General features: G+C 43.7%; 2 protein-coding genes across 5 annotated transcripts; one reads left to right on the top strand and one right to left on the bottom strand.

Annotated features, from left to right (window-relative positions):
* Positions 1–325: 325 nt before the first annotated feature.
* ddx18 (DEAD (Asp-Glu-Ala-Asp) box polypeptide 18) lies at positions 326–5878 on the top strand. Its single transcript, XM_037488390.2, has 14 exons — positions 326–482; positions 790–945; positions 1030–1227; positions 2006–2141; positions 2240–2340; positions 2579–2778; positions 2912–3026; positions 3248–3387; positions 3467–3628; positions 3718–3870; positions 4853–4966; positions 5063–5119; positions 5233–5410; positions 5530–5878. The coding sequence occupies exons 1-14, from the start codon at positions 377–379 to the stop codon at positions 5673–5675; spliced, it is 1962 nt and encodes a 653-aa protein (XP_037344287.2). The 5' UTR covers positions 326–376; the 3' UTR covers positions 5676–5878.
* A 55-nt stretch (positions 5879–5933) lies between these two features.
* Positions 5934–22053, bottom strand: LOC119228610 (glycerol kinase-like). 4 transcript variants are annotated; one of them, XM_062564938.1, is made up of 20 exons: positions 21889–22052; positions 18439–18512; positions 16826–16932; positions 16663–16740; positions 14830–14909; positions 14558–14695; positions 14109–14218; positions 13856–13922; positions 12626–12661; positions 11789–11856; positions 11062–11104; positions 10900–10980; positions 10730–10808; positions 10527–10623; positions 9235–9319; positions 9004–9124; positions 7754–7897; positions 7587–7673; positions 7238–7436; positions 5934–6552 (listed from the first exon to the last, which is right to left on the bottom strand). In XM_062564938.1, exons 1-19 carry the CDS (start codon positions 21940–21942, stop codon positions 7363–7365), a joined length of 1623 nt encoding a protein of 540 aa, XP_062420922.1. In that variant the 5' UTR covers positions 21943–22052; the 3' UTR covers positions 5934–6552; positions 7238–7362. The 4 variants fall into 4 exon arrangements, with proteins under 4 accessions (XP_062420922.1, XP_037344288.1, XP_037344291.1 ...); XM_037488391.2 differs by having other exon boundaries at positions 7362–7436; XM_037488394.2 differs by lacking the exon at positions 21889–22052 and adding an exon at positions 20641–20759 and having other exon boundaries at positions 7362–7436.
* Positions 22054–22377: the final 324 nt, after the last annotated feature.

The raw sequence follows: 22377 nt of genomic DNA, 5'->3' as shown, positions 1-22377 counted from the left end.
ACAGAATAAATACTAAATATATTAGTTTAAAAGCACTATAAACAGCAGTCACTAGTAGTATGACAGTGATTAGTCAGTGTCCCACAATTCATATTATATATTCATTAAAATATAGCTAACGTTAAACCTCATTTGTCATTTAAAAACGTATTTATTAGAAACATTTTGGAGGCTAACTGAGCATACTCAGGTTGTAGGTGCAAGGTATTTCCTAAGACCAATATCGTTTCTAAACAGTGTTTACCAGTGAAGTTAATAAATGCCTGTTCTACGAGAGAGGTCCTTTTACTTTTCACTCAGGCAAAGCAGACCAAGGCCCAGAGGGGTCCTCAACACCCTCACACACACACACACACGTGTGCAGGACTGCATTGCCATGGCGGACCTACAGATGAAGCTTCTCCGCAAGAAAATTCAGAAAAGGAATGATAAGAACAAAGAGCGAAAACTACTTCGGGATCAAACAGAAAAAGAAGAGAACGGTACGTGCAGTGCTAATAGTGTGTTTGTTGTGGTGTTATTGAGGCGTTTCTGAAGCGGGGACGAATCCTCAGCTGCTAAGCTAGCTGAGTTAGCATGCTTTTAAAATGGCACTTCTCGATAAACCGGCCAAATGCTGACAACACATTGTGGCTTTAGATACTTGTTTTTCGCCGTAATTTGTTGCAGATTGTTGTGTGTTTTATACGCGTCATTAAAATGTAGTTGGCTAACTAGCGTGGTTGAGAAGTAATTTCATCGGTCATGTGACTGATCAGCTTAAACTGTTTCATTGCAATTTTTTGACAGGTAACTTAAACGGCTTTGAAGACCAGGGTTGTGAGAAAAAAGAAAACGGTTTAAAGAAACCGATTGTGGTGCCAGCGGAAGAGACCACGACAAAAGTGAAGACCCCCAAGAAGACGAAGAAGAAAAGAAAGCTGACCGACCCTGCGGAATCCCCAGGTAACCGGAGTCTGGCAACGGGATGTTGAACTGCAAATAATTTAGTTTGACGACTAACCCGCATGCTTGAATTCCTTCTTTCAGTTGAGAAAAAAACCAGAACCGTAGAAGAAGAAGAAGAAGAAGAAGAAGAAGAGGCGGAGGACGTCGATGGAGATGCTTCATCAGATGGAGAACAGAAAAGCAATCGACTCAAGGACGCTGCAAAGGAAGGAGATGACGAAGAAGAGGACGATAGCGAAGAGGAAGATGATCAGCCTGAATTACCATCTGGTTTAACGGGTATTGAATGAAACTTAATTGAGAATCTGGCACAACAGAGACCTGCAAGTAGTGCAGCGTCTTAAATAAAGTGTTTTATCTCTTAATGTGAGGCTTTAGAAATGGACACTAAGGGATTCTGTATTTTCCCATTAAGTCTGAAACTGATCATTTGGCCAATGTTTTGATAACCGACCGAAGCCAGAGGACACCAGCTACTAATGCTATTACTACTACTAATTTTTCTCTAATAGTATTCATATTAACTGTAAGCAGGTCCCCGATATCACAAAAAGGGCCATGAGCGCGGTTGATATTTAATTATTATTTAAATTGCCACACGTGTCACGTTAAATTCGTCATTCATACAATTTTTGGATTATTAAGGTGGTTCAGCATATATTACCAAGAAACAACCAGGTCTTTATTTAACCAGTTTACTGCAGTGCTTCAGTGGGCTGCTGCATTCATCTTTACCGTTCAGTGTACACACACACACACAACCACTGCAAATGAAAACAAAAATCGGAGCTTTGCCTCTATGTGTTGCCCGCTCAGTGTTTCCATCGTGAAGCGGGTGTCAACTGAGGCATACAGAGACCGCTGTGGTTGTCTTTGGGAGGAGCCCTCAGCAGTTCTCCCTACAAGACTAACCGCATGGACATGATGGATTTGATGAAAATCCAACCTGCTCTTTCCTTACATGCTGTTTTATAATGCCTCATCTGGGCCTTTCCTTGAAACACAATGTGCTTTTGGGAGAGCGTTCCACTCACACATTGTGTAACTGGTGTTTCAGGAGCATTTGAGGACACGTCCTTTTCCTCTCTTGCTGAGCTGGTGAGTGAGAGCACGCTGAAAGCGGTGAAGGAGATGGGCTTTGAACACATGACTGAGATCCAGCACAAAAGCATTCGCCCACTGCTGGAGGGAAGGTAAGTGACTGACTGATGTAATGCCGTTTTTAGAGGCCGGCTAAAGTTGAAAGACCAGCTTCAGACCAGAATCTGATTGTGGCTTTTCTTCTCTTCAGAGATGTTCTGGCTGCGGCAAAGACGGGTAGCGGTAAAACCTTGGCCTTCCTCATCCCGTCCATGGAGCTTATCTACAAACTCAAGTTCATGCCCAGGAATGGTAAGACTCCTCCCCAAATGTTTTGTGGCTTAAAGCCAGGTCAGGTGACTGTTCGACAAACCAGGTAGATGATGCAACTGGAACAAGCTCAGGCCCACTAATGAGTAACTTGCAGTACTAGTGACTTCTAAACAATAATGGTTATTATTTCTACTCCAAACAGCTATTTGGCTAGAAGCTTGTGACATGCAATCAGTGAAAGTTCCAAAAGAGACTAATGTCCCCCTCTTCTGCTCAGGCACCGGCGTGGTGATCCTTTCCCCCACGCGCGAGTTGGCGATGCAGACGTACGGCGTGCTGAAGGAGCTGATGGTGCATCACGTCCACACCTTTGGTCTGATCATGGGTGGCAGCAACCGCTCAGCGGAGGCCCAGAGGCTTGCTAACGGTGTCAATATTCTGGTGGCCACACCCGGCCGCCTACTGGACCACCTCCAGGTGAGCAGGGCGCAGACAGAACTATGTCAAGACAAAAAATATCACCCATGTTTGTTGACGGCTGCCCACTATGAATGTCTGTGGTTCTACTGCTCTGGCTGGGTTTGTAACGATAACCTTCTTGTGCCCTCAGAATACTCCTGGGTTCATGTTCAAGAACCTACAGTGTCTGATTATTGATGAGGCCGACCGAATCCTAGAGGTGGGATTTGAGGAGGAACTGAAGCAGATCATCAAGCTGCTGCCGAGTACGTATCTCTGTTGCCTCAGAGCTCTCATTGCTCTTTGATTGCGGGAGGGAGGGGGGTTAGTTAAATGGTTACTTCAGCAGTTTAGTGCTTTTAAGAGATTAGGAGGATGTGGACTATGGAAACCGGACCTTTTTTAGTCATCAATCGTCACATGCTGGTTGCACACAGTGAAGGCTAACCCAATGTCCTGTCCAATGTCTCTGCCTTGGTGTCTCCAGAGAAGAGACAGACCATGCTGTTTTCCGCCACTCAGACCCGTAAGGTGGAGGACTTGGCTCGCATCTCTTTGAAGAAAGAGCCGCTCTACGTCGGCGTGGACGACAACAAAGACAACGCCACCGTGGACGGTCTGGAGCAGGTACGAGCTGCTACTGTCACATGGACACTGTCCTACTCTGCCTACTGGCGCCTTGTAACTGGACCGTCTCTGGTTTCAGGGTTACGTCGTGTGTCCGTCAGAGAAGCGCTTCCTGCTGCTCTTCACCTTCCTGAAGAAGAACCGCAAGAAGAAGCTCATGGTCTTCTTCTCCTCCTGTATGTCTGTGAAGTTCCACTACGAGCTACTCAACTACATCGACCTGCCTGTCATGGCCATCCATGTAAGACATGTCACCGACCTCCTGGCACCGCTGCATCCTGTTTAAAGGCCTCAGCCTCACCCGTCTCTTCTCATTCTGTGTTTTTTCAGGGCAAACAGAAGCAGACCAAACGCACCACCACCTTCTTCCAGTTCTGTAATGCCGACTCTGGCATCCTGCTGTGTACTGACGTGGCGGCCCGAGGCCTGGACATCCCCGAGGTGGACTGGATTGTCCAGTACGACCCCCCAGATGACCCCAAGGTACTGGAGCTAACTCCACAACTCGACGCAATAAACAGAGTAGGGCCTAGGGCTGGGCGATATATCGGTATAAACGAATATATCAATATTTTTTTTAATGGGGTATGGAATTAGACAATTTTGCATACATCAATATATTTCAATTTGCGCTCTGCAAGCTGCCAATCTGGAGCTCTCTGCACTGCTTCTCGCCCCGCCCATCCTCTTTCACGCGCAGAGGGGGGAGGGGCAGGGACAGACACTTCAACAAACATGGAGGATGCAACAACGCGGCGTGTGGAGGAGGAATTGCGGAGGAGGCTCAGTAATTTGGACATGGTTCGGATTTAAAGTATCCGATGAGCAACAAAACAACGTTATATGTAGGGAGTGCCAGGTTACAGCCAGGGGTGGAAGCACTTCAAATCTTTTTCACCACCTAAAACAACGGCACAAACTGCTATACGAAGAGTGTGTGAAACTGCGCGCTACAGAAGCCGCATGCCAGAAACAAAGCTCACTGCAAACCTCATTTTCCCGCAGTGTGCCTTATGAAGAGAAAAGTGACAAGTGGTATACTATAACGACGAGGCCCCAGACCCCCCATCAGCCCGCGAAAGAGTCCCTGATTTGGGGTTTTTATTTATATGTGCACCGTATGGAGCTTTTTTTGCAAAAGGAATACTCCTGTTATACACTATTTATGTTTACAAATTATTATTTGAACGGCTGAGCGTTTGTTTGTTTAATTTATTATTTATTCATTTGTATTTATTTGATTTTGCAACTACTTACTGAAATAGCTGGTTTCAATTAAACGACTAATGACATGTCATATTTGGCTTTGACATTTGCGTTCAGGTTTTCTTCCCTTTAATGTGGAGAAAATATCGGAATATATACCGTATATCGATATCCAGCCAAAATATACCGGGATATGACTTTTGGTCTATATCGCCCAGCCCTAGTAGGGCCCCTTTTAAGCTTGGCTTTGCGTCTGCAGGAGTACATCCACCGGGTGGGCAGGACGGCCAGAGGCATCAACGGCAGAGGCCACGCCCTCCTCATCCTGCGGCCCGAGGAGCTTGGCTTCCTGCGCTTCCTGAAACTGGCCAAGGTAACCACCTCGTGTTTGTGTCCCTGCCGCCTTTACTCAGGCTGGGCCATGTCTTCTTATAGGACAAGCCTTGATTTAGTCTGCTCTCTTGTGCAGGTTCCATTGAGCGAGTTTGACTTTTCTTGGAGCAAGATCTCAGATATCCAGTCCCAGGTAAGAAGTGCTTGTTGATACGGTTTCAGCAGCTTCCACAATGTTGGTGTTTTAGATTTCTATAGATACTAAAGAGAAATGTTGGCATGAACCAACTGCCTCTTGTTCCTTAGATGGAGAAGCTGATCGAGAAGAACTACTATCTCCACAAGTCGGCCCAGGAGGCCTACAAGTCCTACGTGAGGGCGTACGACTCCCACTCGCTCAAACAGATTTACAGCGTCAACACCCTCAACCTTCCCATGGTGGCGCTCTCGTTTGGGTTCAAGGTCCCCCCATACGTCGACCTGCGTATCCTTTGCTGCTAATCAGTGCTGTGTATTTGTCGTCATTGTGACATGTGACATTGTTCCTTTTATGATTTGTGGAAATGTGCAATGTAAGTTCTCCTTAACTCAGCTGTTCTCCAGATGTTCACAGCGGTAAAGGAGGGAAGCTGCAGAAGCGAGGCGGAGGAGGCGGGTTTGGATACCAGAAATCCAACAATGCGCATAAGTCCAGGATCTTCAAGCATGTGAACAAAGGGAAAGGGGACCGGAGGCAGTTCTCCCGCTGAACAGCCTTCATGTGGACTCGAACTCTTGTGCATGTTCCACCAACCGCCCTGAGCAGATGAGGAGCCTCCCAGCTGTTTTGTAAATGTAGAGAAGCGATGTGTTGAACTAGGCCGCTGCATTCCTCCTGTGTTCCTGTAGGGACTCATTTTTTCTTTACTTCATGTTATCTACCTGAAATATTAAATCTATTGGCTTTCATTTAGTCTGCTTCATTCTATGTTGACTTTGCAAATGCACTCGAAACAATCCACAAGTACTCATGTACAATTTTTAATTCTTCATCACATGATTAGAGCATTTATCTACACATTTCGGAGGTGAAGGGCTCCTGGCAGCCTAACGAGTGTAGCGTAAATCAGTCCTGATTTATACAATTGACAGAATATTAACAAGATTTCATTCTAAATTCATGAGTTTTAAGATCATCTTCAGTGAATGTGTGGGTCTCAGACCTGAACAGTTCTTTAACGACTACTCAATGTGCCCTTTAATGGAATGTATGGGGGGGGATTCAGTCTACTGAGGTAGGTGATGATCAATAGAAACGCTCAGTCCTTAAAACCCCACTTTAACATGATGTACGGTATGCAGCAACTTTTAAAAAGCAGAATTAGTCCAACTAATCTCATACATTCCAGAGTTACAAACGCATCACACCTAAAACCATTGACTTAAATGGTGCAGAATCCCTATTAAAGCCAGCTGCAAGACTTCAGAGAACAGCTGAGTCTAGAGTTGACGGAAGGCACCAACGGAGCTGCTTGTTGGGACTCGAGCTTTCCTCCGCTGCTGGAACGATGCGCATCCTGTCCTCCAGTCCTGCTCCATGGGTTTCCATATTCCCATGAAGGCCTGGAACCAGCTACATCTGGGGATCTGAGGTGAGAAAAGGTCTCTCAAACTACAATACTTATTCTTTGAATACATCCTAAACACCAGGGAGCGTCACCTCGCATCACTGATTCATCTGCACTGAAACTAAAGCAAAAAGATGCACATGATCACCGAAAGCCCCTTTGGATTTATTACAGGTCAAATTATTTCAATGACAATGATTCTTAGTCTCAATCGTCAAATCTTTTGAAAACCACTTCATCCTGTCTCCAGTTGTAGTTAATCAAATTACTCTTGAATATGGAAATTGATTTGTGACTTATAGCAGCCACTGTTGAGCACACTAAGGGGGAGGAGCCTCTGCACAGGCTCACGGCATGCTCTTAAAACTGCACGTTGCTCTTATTATTCGAATGGTTTTCAGTTGACAGCTTGTTGTGATCGAGACGTTAATAATGTCTTGTTGTTGGCGAGACCCACTCATCATCACTGATGACAGAACAAAACAGTGTGGACAGCAGTAAAAATAATAAGTAACATGCACATCCACACAAGAGCCCGACCGATGCAGAGTGAATTCATTTAACAAAGTCATCCACAACTGACTCGGTAAAGGTGCCATTCCAGTTTTCATTTTCCCACTTGTTCTGTTAATATTTCTATATTTATTTTTCTCATAAATATACAGCTATTAGGTTGGAATTTCCGAATTCCTTTATTGACCTACAATGGGTCTCATTGGCTGACGTAGGATCAGAGTAAAGCACATGTGGATCTGCATCGGTGAGGCCCTCCAACTCTGGGTTAGTGATGGCCACAAGTTAGAGCTGGACCACCACAACACGTCACACCTTAGAGGCCTGCTCTGGTGGGGGGAGGAGTGGGCGGAGCCCCCCAGGGTGCACCATTCATCTTCTCTCCTAAACCTGTTGTCAGTGTATAAGGGAGAGAGAGAGAGAGCGTCCAAAACCGATGAGTCAGACCACTCGAGGCTCATAAAAACAATTCCTTGAGTGTCACAAGTCTGTAAAGCGTCAGAGAAGCCATTCCGAAACGGGACACATGCAATTGAGTACCGTTGGCATTGCAGCAGGGCTCTGTGGTCTCCCAGTTCATGGATCTCTGGACCGCCTTCTTCCAGCGAGCAAAGCGGAACTCGCTCTCTGAGGACAGGCAGAAAGAGGGCCCTTTATGATGCTTTCTTAAATGTCATGAAGAACTGACCCCATTCTGTCTCTCTTACCCTCACAGTTGATCTGAGGCTGGAATTTCTCAGACGTGGCGTGCGGTAGATCACTGGGGCTCAGGCTCCACACGCCTACCCCCTCGGCTGCCCCCGCCGCCATGGCCACACCCAGCGCCGTGGTCTCTGGCATCGTGGGTTTTACTGGACCGACACAAACCCCACACACACACACACACACATGCACACACATTAGGTTCAAGGCCCAGTCGCAGTAGCAACCTAAAGGTCTGAAGTTTCTAAGATGCAGATATGACGACTAAAAGAGCTCATGTATTTTAGTACAGGTAACCCGATCTTGTGAGCACTGCAGTAATCAGCCGAGATATGGAGAACACATGAAGTGGACATTGTGATGTCAACCCAGTTCCTAGCAGACCTCACGGGTGCACGTGGGGATGTTCATGGGTGCCCAGTTATGTACATACCAGTTTATGAGACTGAGTCTGTGCGTCCGTGTTGTTTCTTTGAAATGGGGCAAAAGTCAGAGTCCAGGTAAAGTCGATCACCCATTCGTGAACATTAAGAGTTATTGGTGGCTTTCGGGTTGTTGTTGCCACTTTGTTTCAGTGAACAGTGCACTTTGGACGTTGTGGACCCGTGCCGCTGGTTGTTCAACAGCATGTGTGTTATGTCATTACCAGCAGACCGTTCACAATGAAGGCATCGAGCAATGCGTCTTCTCTTCGTCACATGACTGCACTCAACCAGTAAGAGTGAACGTTGAAGGTTTAGTTTTGTCCTACTGTCACTTTGTTTGAACTACATAAACCCTTTCTGTAAGTTACCTTTAGATGGTTACCCACAAGTCACTGCAATGAGCCGTTAAAAAACAATAGATAGATAGCCAGTAAAAGCATAGAGGTGTAATAAAAGGAAAGTGTTCAGTCATAATAAAATGTATTCATTTAAAACATCAAGGATTGAAGATGGCGAAAACCACAGGAAATCAGTATATATTCATATAAAATATTTATTAATTGTCATTAAAGCCATTTTGGCAAAAAAAATAGTAAAACATTTACAATAAACTTTCATCCTATGACAAAAGAGCCTGAAAGACAATTTCTGACAATCACAGTAAAAATTATTAAATAAATGCCCTCAGTTGTAAATCCGACAGTTTGTGTGCTGTCCCATTCATATCAACAAGCTCTCAGACTCTCACCCTGGTGGTGGCAGGTGACGTCAGAGACAAATGGCTCTAAAATAACCGGACATTATGTGAGAGTGAGGGAGAGGCCTCTTACCTACGGGGATGCAGAGGATGTCGGCCTGCAGCTGCATCAGTAACCTGTTGGAGGTCATGCCTCCATCCACCTGCAGCTGCGTCAGATGGGTGCCGCTGTCCTGGTTCATCGCATCAAGGATCTGACACACACATACAGAGCTTAAACCCGACCACAACATTATCACTGTTGAACTATGGTTTCCAATAAGGAGACCACCACCCAGAGGTGCGGAGAGGACATGCTACTCACCTCTCTGGTCTGAAAGCAGACGGCCTCCAGGGCAGCAAAAGCCAAGTGGTTCCTGTTGGTGAACTGAGTGAGCCCACAGATGATGCTGGAAAGAGTTCAAGAGACCCACTGTGGTGTCGTTATTGATTGTTTGATGTTTTCATGCTGCTGACCAGTCTCTTGGGAACAAACAAACAAATTATACACTTGCTCTCAAGATGGACTATGGACTCTATATTATAGGTATTTTTATTTTTATTTTGTCCCATTTCAGTACTGACTTTGTCCACTAGAGGCATTCCAAGCTCTGGGAGTTAGTGGAACCTCAGAGTTTGTTAACCCTGAGATGAGGGAAACTCTGGGTTGTCTGTTTCAGAAAGAGAGGTAACTAAACCTTAGGGTCAGTTGCTATGGTAACTGAGCCTGTGAAGCTAACCGGGTCGGGAGAAGGTTTTCTTCAAGAAAGCCTTTCACAGGCTCCTCCCTCTGACAGCAGCCCAGCCAATGACACGCTCTCTTTAATTTCCTCAATCATTCAATTACTTGGTATCATGCGTATTTTGGCGCAGTTTCCACATATGAACAAAACAAGATCTCTGTTACGTTAAAGACTAAAGTTTTTATCGGACGATCCTATTGATGAAGAAGCGGTTTTACTTTGCAAGGTGTTAAACATCAGGAGAGAATATTGAGGCCCTGATTAGATATATTGTCATTTCCAGATAATTACTTGTTTGAACAGTATTGTTTTTCTTTAGTCCATCAAATATGTACATAACCTCATCCGTCCTCATATAACTAACGTCACCCATCGTGGACAGGCTCTCACATCCGAGCATTCATGCTGCCTTCAGTGCACACGCTCTACTCTGAGTCAACTTACTCAGAGTTGATTTAACCAACTCTAAACAGCTGTTTAGAGTTGAAACCCAAAACTCAGGGTTTCCCCTCTCAGGGTAAATCAACTCAAAGATTAGGCTTTGACTCAGAGTTTGACAAACCTCTTACTTGAAACGGACCCCTGGTCTTTAGAGGACTAAAAGTGTAGGTGTGATTAAATACTTCAACATCAACAGTATTATTACATAACACACAATAGCAGTGGAATCTCTTCCTTTGATACAATACACTACATATTGATATTTGATTTCCGTTAGCTTGTGGTAATATTCACCGTCATTTTTCAACAGGTTTGAAAACAACAGTATCGTGTTTTCATATTGCATGGATTCATTATTTTAGTCTGCCTTTTGTTTGGGGGGCACATTACAGTCGACAGTTGAGACGCTTGTGTGAACAGCTGACCGGCTCACCCTCGTGCACTGGGCTCCCAGTACGGCGCGTAGAGGCCGGAGAAGGCCGGCACAAAGTAGCAGCCGTAAGACGTGCCGGCTGCAGCTGCCAGCTTCTCTGAGAAAAAAGAGGAGGGAACTCAAAGTCCAAACTCAAATATGTCGTTTTTCAGTTTGAGATTAATTGTTTTTATAGTGTAGGGAATTTATATATATATGAGTACCGATCTCTTCAGAAGACTGCACGATACCCAGGTTGTCCTTCAGCCACCTCACCACCGCTCCTGCTATGGCCACGGAACCCTGGGAGAAGACAGTAAGACACACGTCCCACATCACATGAGAGCAGCAGGCCAGGGAGGGACACAACAGAGGACAGGAAGGGTTCACTCACCTCCAGTGCATAGCAGGCGGGCTCGTTTTTCCCCAGTTTGTAGGCGACTGTGGTCAGCAGGCCGTGGTCCGACGTCAGAGGCTGAGTCACAAGTGAACACTTTATACAGAATAGGATTCAGAATAGGTGTCAAACTCGAGCATTCGTTTCCTCCCATCTTACCTTTCTCCCTGTATTTCTGAGCAGGAAGCAGCCGGTCCCATACCTTTACATAACACAAAGGGGAAAGGAATATGAAGAGCGATCATTTAGTGGATGACATCGGCCAATACCAAGAGAATCGCACGATTCTGTTCATTTATTGAATTTCCTTTACTGGGTTAGAAGCTGATTAAAATATGTTCTTACTATACATGTTACTATATTATTACAAGTTTAATGACTTAAAGCAGATTTTATATTTTGTCCGGAAAAGCTTGTGTTTTGTCTTAGCCACAGCGTCGGCGACCTCTCAGCAGAGACGAACGCCGCAGAACTTTTTGTATTAAGTCAACTATATAAACTCAGACCGTATGTGCATATCATCTCAACTATATATATATTGAGAGGATGAGACGCAGATCCCATGTCGGTGTTTGCAACTCTGCTCCTATGTGCGGGTATTTTAATTAGGCCTATCAAAGTTCATTTAGAAGATTGTTGTGGTTGAGATTAATGCGCTAAAATCATGTAGAGCAGGAAGAGTCGCTAGTTCAACAAAATACATTTTAAAAACAATACGTTTTCTAATAAGTGTCTCATTAATTTATAAGATTTAACACTTCTAACCGCGATGAATGAATTTCAAAATCTGAGATTAATTGATTAATTTGTTTTAATCTATTGACAGCCCTAATTAGAAAACGTCCAAACCTTGAGGTAGAATGAAGAAAGCATTAGGAAAGCTCACGTGTTTTTGGCCTGGCCTTCCTGGAAGCACATCTGACCAACCAGAGCCGCCGACTGGTCCCCAAGACACTGATAGGGACATGCTCACAATGAGTACAACTAAAAATACAGTGTCTCACATTTATTAACAGTAGCACAAATCAAGCTTTAACCAGAAAAGAACGTTTTTTACATGCAGCAATAATAATCTAATCTAAATCTAAATTTTTTAAAATCTTCATAAATCATGAGAATCATGTTTTGGCATAGACGCCTTCTTTTAGGTTGACCAAGATATGAAGTAAACTGTGCATACATTTTAGAGCTGCAACTAACGATTATTTTAATAATCGATTAATCTGTCAATTATTTGTTCGATTAATCGATGAATCGGATTAAAAATTAAAAAACATTAATTTCCAACCCTTTATTGAAAAATAGAACTGACAGTGCAAAACATTTAGAAAGTGCACAAACAGATTGCTCCTTGAACATCCCTAAGTAAGCAAATAAAATGGACTAACACAAAAAACATACACACATCGCATGATGTATACTTTACAGCTGCCAAATTAAATATATTAGGCACAAAAAATATTTAGATTAGATTTTTCCAACATGTTTCCGTTTAAGGTGCTGAATCATCGCCGTGGTGCTCCCGTGCCAGGCCATGTCGCTTTTGCATATCTTACAATCAGACATGTCTTTCTTTTAATACTCAAACATAATAGTCGCGCAACACAACGAATCAAAAATTCGTTGCCAACGCTTTTAATAATAATTTTTAATCGATTTCATCGATTCGTTGTTGCAGCCCTAATACATTTATAAACAAGTTACAGCATGTGCTCATACTCACCCCTGAGATGGGGACTCCTGCAAGGAAGCTGGATTTCTGGTTAGAAGAAGAACACACACACACACACACACGTGTGTTACAAGATACAATCTGCATTGAAACTTTTGAATCAATCAAGAAGCTGCCAGGACATGTGAAACCTCCAGATTATAGTCCTTCATTAACTTACCATGAATAATCAAATGGTGAAGAACAAATGAGTGTTATGGCAACGGTAACCCAGACCACAATCTTATGATTCAATGCATTATCAGCGCATACCATTTCTAACCCATTGGAATAAATCCCCATGATGCAATATATATTGCACAATAAGGGCGGAACGTGTTTAGGAGCCAATCGGGACTTAATAAAGTTATTATGTGTAGTAAAACCATTTAGTGCACACAGATTAGTCTATTTAGAGATTAATTAACTATATATCTTAAATTGGCGGATTATGACAATAGCAATACAAGATTTAGGGCCGTTGAATGTTAAAGTGAGGCAAGATTCCATGCAGCCAAACTAGGCCTACCTGTCGACTTCCTCATGAGGGCAATGCTTCTAGTCTAGAGGAGGCTCTGGGGGAACAATAAGTAACTACGTTCTGGGGCAAAAGGCAGATCAGACCAATAAAAAGGAGGAAAACAAACAGAGCCGGAACATGGCTGACCTCTGGACAGCAGGACGAGGAAGATGTTAAAACAAACAGGTTTAACACACTAGAGATACAGCCATAGCGCACACCAACAGAGACACACAACCAATGCATCGGCCAGTGTGACAAAGCTACGTCTAATCAGGTCTTCCATCAGTGACGCCACAATAAGGAATTGTGTTGAAATGTAAGAAGCAACAGAATCAGAATGCCAGGATCTTTAAAACCCCAAACGTGTGATGTGAGGACCTCACACAGGCTGTGTGCACGGGTCATGCACGGAACATGATGACCCAGACGTTTGCTTTGTGAACATGTTGCCTTTTCTGAGGGCGCATGTTTCTTTTGAAAACACTCATCGTGTTCCGGTGGGTGCTAACAATTTTAGCTTGAAATCCTTTACTACTCCACCAGGAACCCTATCAGCACATTGGCTGTAACTTATCAGCATCTATGCTCATTCGAGCAATAAAAAGATGCTCATGCAGATTATAGAGTCAGTCTGGTTAGCTGTATTTACAGCTTGTTATCAGGTCGTATTGGGTCCATCTCACACCAGAAACCCTAACCCTGCATCAAAGTGAGCTCACCATCCAGCCGTATATCTCAGAGGAGCTTCGGACTTCGGGGAGGATTTCCATCGGGATGTCAAAGTATCTAGAAGCAGCACAGCAGCCGGCAGTTAGCACGATGTGTGTTTCATAGTGAACACAACACGGGAAAAAGAGACTCGGTATAAAACATGGATTCTGATGGAAGGCTCTAAAGTCACAGACTGAGGTGGCTGGGGGTGAGGGTGCTATGCTCAGCCCCTGTGTGCTGCACTTGCATGTGTCAGTGTACCTGCAGAGCTCAGGGTCCCAGTCCAGGCTGTGAATGTTGAAGAGCATGGTGCGACTAGCGTTTGAGACGTCTGTGCAGTGCACCCCCCCGTTCTCGCCCCCCGTCAGGCACTGGGGGAAAAACAAAAACAGGACCGACTATGTAAAAAAGGGTACGTAGTACGTAGAACACAGGCTCGTCACGTTAAATCAGAAGGAACAGACTTCTTCAAGCGCAGCTGAGCTACTAAACAGTGAATTCAAATGTAATATTACTACAATATTCAATTGGGAGCACATTGTTGTGGGCATAATGTGTTAAAATAAGCTATTGTGGTGGATCATAATCAAACTGATTTAACATCTTTGTTTGGAACACATCCCCACAGAAGTCTCCCCTATAACCACATCCACGCATCCTCTAATGCCAGCAGTAACAACTAATTTGTTTTCTAAATGTAAACTTCTTACCCAGATGATCCAGGAGTCCACCGTGCCAAACAGGGCTCTCTGACTGCGCACGGCCAGCCGCACCTCCTCCACGTTGTCCAGCAGCCAGCGCAGCTTCACTGCACTGAAGTAGGGGCTGATGGGAAGGCCCGTCTTGGCCTGGAGAGGGACAGTGTCGGGTTAAAACCACCACTGTCCTCGTGGGTTCAACCTGAAGCTACGCAAACATCAGCTATTCAAAGAGCAGGCTTCACAAGGCCTTCAGTAGTTCATCCATCATCCTTGTCTGTCACCTTGAGGTGGTTCTTGTTCCGACCCGGAGCTTTGTTGATGAGACTCTCCACTGTGGACTGTGTGCGCAGGTCCAGCCAGACTACAGATGAAGCAGAGGAGAACGGGTGAAACGTCAGCATCGCCTCTACAGCAGTAAAACACCAGCAAATATACAAGCCACGTCTTGGCAGAAGTATAATTATATATTAAAGTTAATAGTCTAAGAAAGTGACATTTATCTTCTCAAAATGTGTTATTTGACTCATTTTTAAAGATCTAATGAAGAAAAGATGCGAGAGGATGAACCTGGGGCTCTGTTCATTTTGATCACATGAATCTACTGAACATTTTTATCATAACTTTTAATCTTTAGACTTAGCCGTGTTTCCCCTAGGTTTACAACTTCAACTCATTTGTTTGCTAGTGACGCAACATATTTTTCGCCGCTCTCCACCGGCTGGTGGAAGTGCACACGTCTCTTCACTCGGAGCAGTTGTAAGCAGGACCATTATGCGACATAAATGTAGGTCTGTCCGCTGGTGCGTGTGCGCATATACGGACATATGCGCACACGTGTTGTAGAGGAATCGGCGTGCGTGAGATAAAATATTTTATTTTTTATTCCACACTTTTTCATGGGTCGGGGGATAATTTCAGTAGATGGTAGGGGAAAACACTGCTTAGTATTATCAGTATGATTCTAACTTTGGAGGTAAATACATACCGTTTATGCTGCTCATTGATAAAGAACTGATTATTTCATGTTAACTTGCCTGTTATAAAGTTGTAATGCTTTTGGAGGGTACACTTGTTTTTCTATAACTTTCATCTAGATGAACGTTAATGCGATGGCAGTAAATTGCTTTGATTTGATGGGATTAAATTAAATAAAGTTCAAGTAGAGATTCACAATGTAATCTTTCATATATAACTGATTATTTTGTTCCTTATTCTTATTTTTTTAGGTTTTTTGTTGAGGTCTTTACTTAATTCTGTGCCTCATGCTCACTACCGGTTATCTTACAAGGTATGATGGCTAGAAACCACAGCCTGCAGCTGTAAAGCTTCCAGAGACCAGTAGCACCAGTCCATTGAGTTAAGTGCTCTATAGCCAGGGGGTCCCAAACAGCCTTCATGAAGCCCAGACAAAGCGTAAAAACGCCTAAAAGATGTGTGGCATTTGAGGCGGACACCACTATTTGAGTCAGTGAGATGAAAGCATTTCCTCATCTCACTTTCTGACAAACCAAAACTTGTCTGAAGGAGTCCTGAGATTACTCACAGTGCTCAGTGAGGAATGGCTGAGCACAGGACGTGGAACACTAGGATCTGGTGAAACCAAATACAGTTCGGTCACTTTTTCCTAAAGGACATCATTTGGGGATGTGCTCACTGAGAGAAGGACGGACTGTTCAGTCCGATGCCTCAACAGGATGTAACCAGAGAAGCTGCAGCAAAAGGAATCTTTACACAAATAGGCCGACACATTTTCCAGCGCTGGTGGGAGTATGCTCACGTGTGTGAGCGCGCACGTGTGTTTTTGTGTCTGTGCATCAAACTGAGGGAGCACTAGGGAGGGATCGGAGTGTACGGTTCCCTTCTGTTTCATCACAATGGAACTGAGCTCTTCTGGCTACAAATAAGCACACCTGATGCTATCACATGTCTGACGTTGTGTTCACACATTCACTGGCTCATGTTAACGACATCATGGATTTCTTCATTTCGGTAGTGTCCCCCTTTTAATTCCTATATTGATTTTTTTTTCTTCTTAATGATAGACATGAAATCATACACATGTGTAAAGAAGAATATTTGCCACAGATAACTGTTCATTGACAGAATGCACCCACCAATGGCGTTGTAGAGTGGCTCTCCAGTCTCTTTGTCCCAAACCAGGGTGGTCTCTCTCTGATTCGTCACCCCCACCGCTAAAACAAACCCAGCAACAACATGTTTGTGAGTGAAAACTGCTACAGTTGTAGGCGCAGGTGTAGCGAACACTGTTGTCTCCACCTTTTATGTTGGAGATATCGATGTTGAGCTGATGGAGTTTCTCACAGGTCCTCTCCATGCACTCGTACACCGACTGCATTATCTCTTTGGGGTCCTCCTCCACCCAGCTGGTCGAAACACAGACACACACACACACACACATGGAAACCACACAATCAACCCACAGAGTAGGTGTAGTAGTCACTGTGCTGTGTTGGTGGGGTTGGGGTACCGTTAGTGTACACCATACAGAGCAGCAGGCCCTCTGTTTTATAATGACTTCAGTGTGGAAATAGTATCCATTGAGATGGATAACATTTCATCGGTAAGAGCAGAACTGGTAGCGAATGGCCCACACTTTCCGCACTGAGCCACAGTCGGCCAATGAATCCCCAGCTTTCATGAATGTAATGTGGGTTGTGTTGTTTGTGGCTATAGTTAAAGGCCTCGTGCACTTATGCAACACCAATAGTTGCAATGGTGCACAGGTGGCCAGACAGACAGATACTCATCACCCCTTTATTCAGTAAAGCTTTGGATTACCATGTCAACTTTTGTTTTTCCCCAAGAAGTACATAGTTGAATCAATAGCGGTTTAAACTGATTGTCCTGCCAATCCGGAGTGAATTCTACCATGTTGTTTCCTTAATTCAGATTCCAACCATTACCCCGAAGTGAAATGCCTCCTCGGTGGAGAACAGAGAGCATCTGAAGTGTCTGGTAATGGTGATGTTTTATATGAAGATATGAAACATGGAGGGCTTAATTAGACCGTTGTTAGAAATGTATTCATTGAATTCAAGCTCTGTTCGGCATTTGTTCTGACAAATGTCCTCATGTAGAGGACACTGTTACGGTGTCGTTCTGAGAATTAGTTTAAGTAAATAGCTGCTGCCCCGGCTGATGTAACCTTGCAAAGTGACCTGAAATGACCCTTGGAGCTTCAGAATATGTGTAAATTTAAGTATTTACTCAAAGTTCCTATTTCTGTGAAAGAGTCAAATTGGCTAAATGAGAAGGTTCAGAATTGGAATACGCAGTGTACCATTTACACATCCCATAATGTTTCGGAGCTGGCCTAGAACCAGCTGCACCAAATATGTAGCTTCTGGTACTTTGTACAGGGAGTTGATCATTTGAAATGGGATTAACAGGTGAAACCAGCGAGAGGGCTTTTGTTGCTACGACACGATAAAAGCTGGACATTAGACTCATTGTGTCCCTCACATGAGCCAATAAACATTGACTGGCTCATTGATTTACTACTAAACTTTTTTTCTCAATTAAATTGGCTATTTTTACAATTTCCTGGACAATGGATGTTTGACAAGTGCCTCAGTATTTACTCTTTAAACAGCAGAAGAGCATCGTTTGGTTTGTTTGTAGAGGTCCGACATTTAGGAATTTTCTGTTATTGTGACACAGAGCTGCTTCTCTATAGGATTTAGTCAGCAACTACTTTGATCACCAAATAATTGTTTTAGTTATTGAGGCAAAAAAGACATCTTCTGCTGCTGTAGATTGGATGCATGTCTTTGGCATATATAATAAACTGTATCTCTATGAGGTTCAACTGTGTGACAATGACTCCCTGTTGTGAGGGAAATATAACAGTTTATTTTCAAAACACTCACCCCTCCTTGGGGAAACTTTGCTTGATCTCCACTTGGTGGTGACTCATCAGCTCAGCTGTTTTTGCATTGAACACCTGTGGAGAAATGGAATTAATGAGGGAATAAAACATTTAACAGAACAATACATCGACATAAAATGTCGCTTTGGACAAAAGACTCAGCGTCCGCTAAATCAGTGTGGTTCTCAACTGGTCTGGCTCCGGGACAAGCCGCGACCCAAATCAATCGGCCAACGGGGGCGGGGGGAGGGTGCTAGCGGTGTCGACGGGGTGGGGGGGTGCTAGCGGTTTTCTCTGCGGCGCCAGTCTTATCTTATACCGTTCTAATTGCCGCGCTTGACTGAAAACATGGACGGACGAGCCGGAAAAAAACCAGACACTGCGCTGCATTAGAAAAAGTCCCTTCAAAATAAAATCACAGGATGAATTTATTTTAAATTTATTTTCACATGCAACGGCCCGCGACCCACTAAAAACGTTTTCGCGAACCCGTTCAACCCACCAGTTGAGAATCCCTGCGCTAAATGACAGGTCATGTCATGTAATGTAAATGTATGCCAGAGAGAGGAAATAGTGTTGGCAAGTTTTATTTTTGATTGGCATCCATCATAGAGAGGAGAGCAGATGGTGAATATTATTAGCAGAATTACTGCAGGCACAGTGCCCAGCGGGAACGTCACTCCACTAAAGAATGCTATGATGTAACCCGAGGCAGCATATTAGCTCAGGTCAGCATATATTCTAATAAGGTAATAGGATGAACCGGGGTGTCAAGCAGTAGTACAGATCTACAACTCAGCCGCCCAGTGGCCACATCGTACAGCCGTGAACTCTGTACACTTCATGATCCCCTCAAAGCTGCAAAGACTGGACACAGAGAAGTGGGCTGCGAGCTGAACCCAGTGACACAGAGAGGGAAGAAGTAACGTTGCATTCAAGTCATGCAGTTGGACAGGAACATCCTCTGTGATACAGTTGGAGTAGCATCTATTCTTATCCTCCATTACAACGTTTCCTTCAACTCCTTAAGACAAAATGATTATTTCAAAGTGCTCATGTCTGTATATTTCACACGCAAGTTAAATAAAACAACAGCAGAAAGACATACAAAAACATCTTAATACTTAGGTCAACACAAGTTCCACATTCAACCACATTCAACCCATGATTTTCTGTGTCAACCAAGTCATGTATCCTTTTAGTCAGAGTGTTATCAAACCAAAGCTTCCATGTGACCACTGCCAGGCTTTGGTGGAAAGTGGTTTGTCGTGCAGCAAAAACCAATACAGTTAGTCAAATTCCACCTAGCGTGTTACAGCACCCATAGATATACCTTAGACACAGTCATGAGACCTCATTCTGAGCAGCAACAAACAAACCACTTGTCTATTTGCAGAAAGACAGGTGACATCCAAGGCTCAGCCAGAGACTGAAGCTGGCGTGAGGGTTGTCCTTGGCCGACTGTCTTCTTATAATATGGAGTTGGACACGGTCTACTCGAGACCAGCTTGCTTATTGTCAAAAGAGCCTCACTAGCAGCCCCCTAGGTTTAAGATTAACTTATGTCTGAGCCGTCAGTGTCCCTGGATCAGCATTCAGGCAGGCAGTGTACCCACCAAGGGTTAAAGGTCGTTACAAAGAGCTGGTAACTCATTTGAAAAATATCCACAGTGTGTTTGCTATGAACGTTTCAAACATTTTGACCAGATAAGCAACAGATCTTTTCCTATTCATTGCCCATTCACTTACAATCTTAAAAATTAAAATGTAAAATGGTATTAGTTGGCTGGGTGGTTACTCTAGTGCTCTCTATCCAGCTGCTGAAACTCCTTATTTGACGAAATTGTACTTTCTTGTTACTTGTTCTTCTGAGTTTGTATCTCTATGTAGAAATGCACTTATTGTAAGACGCTTTGGATAAAAGCGTCAGCTAAATGACATGTAATGGAATGGAATGGAATATCGTGCAAAGCTCATTACTTTCAGTAATTCAACTAAAAAAGGTGAAACTAATATATTAGTATATATATATATATATATATCATATAGCCATAATCATCAAATGATATCAAATAAAGGCTTGAAATATCTCACTTTGCATGTAATGAGTCTATATAATATATTAGTTTCACCTTTTAAGTTGAATTACTGAAAGTAATGAGCTTTGCACGATATTCTAATTTTTCGAGTTTCACCGGTTTACCTTGATGAGGTTCTTCTATCTCTACACACATCCAAGTCCTGGTGTTCTGAGCCAGGTCGGAATATTCCGGGCTGACCTAATTGCCGGAGCCCAATTCTATTCACAACGGATCACTTAACAGGACTCATTTAGCTAAACAGTGAAAACAAAGCAACAAGTGGAGAAATCTGAGGGCTTGTTGGCGACCTTAAGCGGAATGTCTGGGGCCTTTTCACAGGAAGAACTAGGAATGATGATTTTAAGGAGGCAAGGGTCTTTGTCGGTTAATGAACAACGGGAACATGTGACAAAACACCGTCAGTGAGTTCCCTTTAAAAGGGTTAATGAACTTCAACCTAAATGGGCATCACTTGTAATACAGAGCTAAAGTGGGTGAGTATTTCTAACACATTCTGGTGTGTTTACTACATGATGCAAAATACCACGTCACACACTCAGTATGCAATCATCTCATTCTACCACGTCCTTATTAGTGTGCACAGTAAGTAATTCAACACACTGCTTGGTTTGTACGCACTATACATTTCAACAAAGTAACCGCTAATTTTCCTCACCTCTGCAACACGCTTCTTAAAGACTGTGACAGGTTGCATTTTGTACTATTCACGGACACATTGTGTGGTATATGTACAATGTGCACTGCAGACGGATGCTATAACGTTTCTACATTTGAAAAGGGTATCAGTGGGTTTTCTTTTTTTCCTCTCCTTGACAGCACTTTTTCATAATGTACATCATTCTTTTTCTGCATTCAATAACTGCATGATAATGTTTTGATGCTCTCGATTAACCTGATCCATGACGCAATACAGATGTTATGTGATTGCATGAAACCAAGTGGCTATAAAGTAGCAGACATTCATCGTAATGTAAGTTAAGTTAAAGCATATCCATACCAGCTGCTTTGCGCAGTGTCCTCGGTCACCAGTGCGCCCGTGTTGATCATTTACTTCACAGAATGTAACGTTATATTTACGTTAATTTGTTGTTTAACTAACCAATGTAACCTAACATAGCTAATACAGCACCAATACAGAGCGTGAGGCGGTTGGCGCTGACTTAGCAGCACCTATCCTGCGTAAAGACTAATTAGCGTTATCATTTTCACTTGCAATTCGTTAATTTCAAAAGTCAAACACTTCGTTGTTGGATATCAGCTAACTTGTGTGTTCAAATAAGACAACGTAACACACGGACGTTGCTTCAATGAAAAAAACACAGTGAGCATAAACCTCTGATGTCACTCACCAGAAACCTCGTAGAGCTCGTGCCCTGGTCAATTGCAGCGACTAGCGGGTCCATCGTGGCATATAACACTGGCACTACCAGCGGCCGAGAGACTCCTCAGTCCGGGGGGAAGGTGGCGGAGAAGCAGCGGGTACGGTCGCGAATGACCCGTATGTACCGGCGTTCTGTCGGTTGGCTGCTCTTGGAAAGGCGTTGGCCACGTGCTGTCCAATCAGGAGGCGGCTCGCGCGCTGTCCAATCAGGAGGCGGCTCGTGCGCTGTCCAGTTCAGGAGGCGGGGCATCTTCTTTCAGCCCAGCTCCACGCTACTTTCCGTCCTCGTGAAAGTCCATCTTTTATTATTGTTTTGATCGAGAGACCTCTAGCGGTGTTCCATTCACTAAAGATGTTTGATGTTAGAGAGGCCCTCTGTTTTTACTTAGGATTATATCACAGTAACTAAGGCAATGGTTTTAATTAAAAAACTTCGGATTATTCAGTCATTATTATT

This window comes from Pungitius pungitius, chromosome 10 (genome assembly GCF_949316345.1).
Source record: "Pungitius pungitius chromosome 10, fPunPun2.1, whole genome shotgun sequence".
Lineage (NCBI taxonomy): Eukaryota > Metazoa > Chordata > Actinopteri > Perciformes > Gasterosteidae > Pungitius > Pungitius pungitius.
The sequence above is the reverse complement of the archived record's forward strand: the minus strand, read 5'-3'. Positions and strand labels throughout refer to the sequence as shown.

Bases quoted from the DNA above. Each gene is read 5' to 3' on its own strand.
- LOC119228610 (XM_062564938.1), bottom strand. From the start codon at position 21,942: ATGGACCCGCTAGTCGCTGCAATTGACCAGGGCACGAGCTCTACGAGG. The intron at 11,857-12,625 runs GTGAGTATGAGC...TGTCCCTATCAG, and splicing joins CAGGAGTCCCCATCTCAGGG to TGTCTTGGGGACCAGTCGGC. The intron at 7,437-7,586 runs GTACTCAATTGC...CACTGACAACAG, and splicing joins GCCCTGCTGCAATGCCAACG to GTTTAGGAGAGAAGATGAAT.
- ddx18 (XM_037488390.2), top strand. From the start codon at position 377: ATGGCGGACCTACAGATGAAGCTTCTCCGCAAGAAAATTCAGAAAAGG. The intron at 946-1,029 runs GTAACCGGAGTC...TCCTTCTTTCAG, and splicing joins CGACCCTGCGGAATCCCCAG to TTGAGAAAAAAACCAGAACC. The intron at 2,341-2,578 runs GTAAGACTCCTC...TCTTCTGCTCAG, and splicing joins CAAGTTCATGCCCAGGAATG to GCACCGGCGTGGTGATCCTT.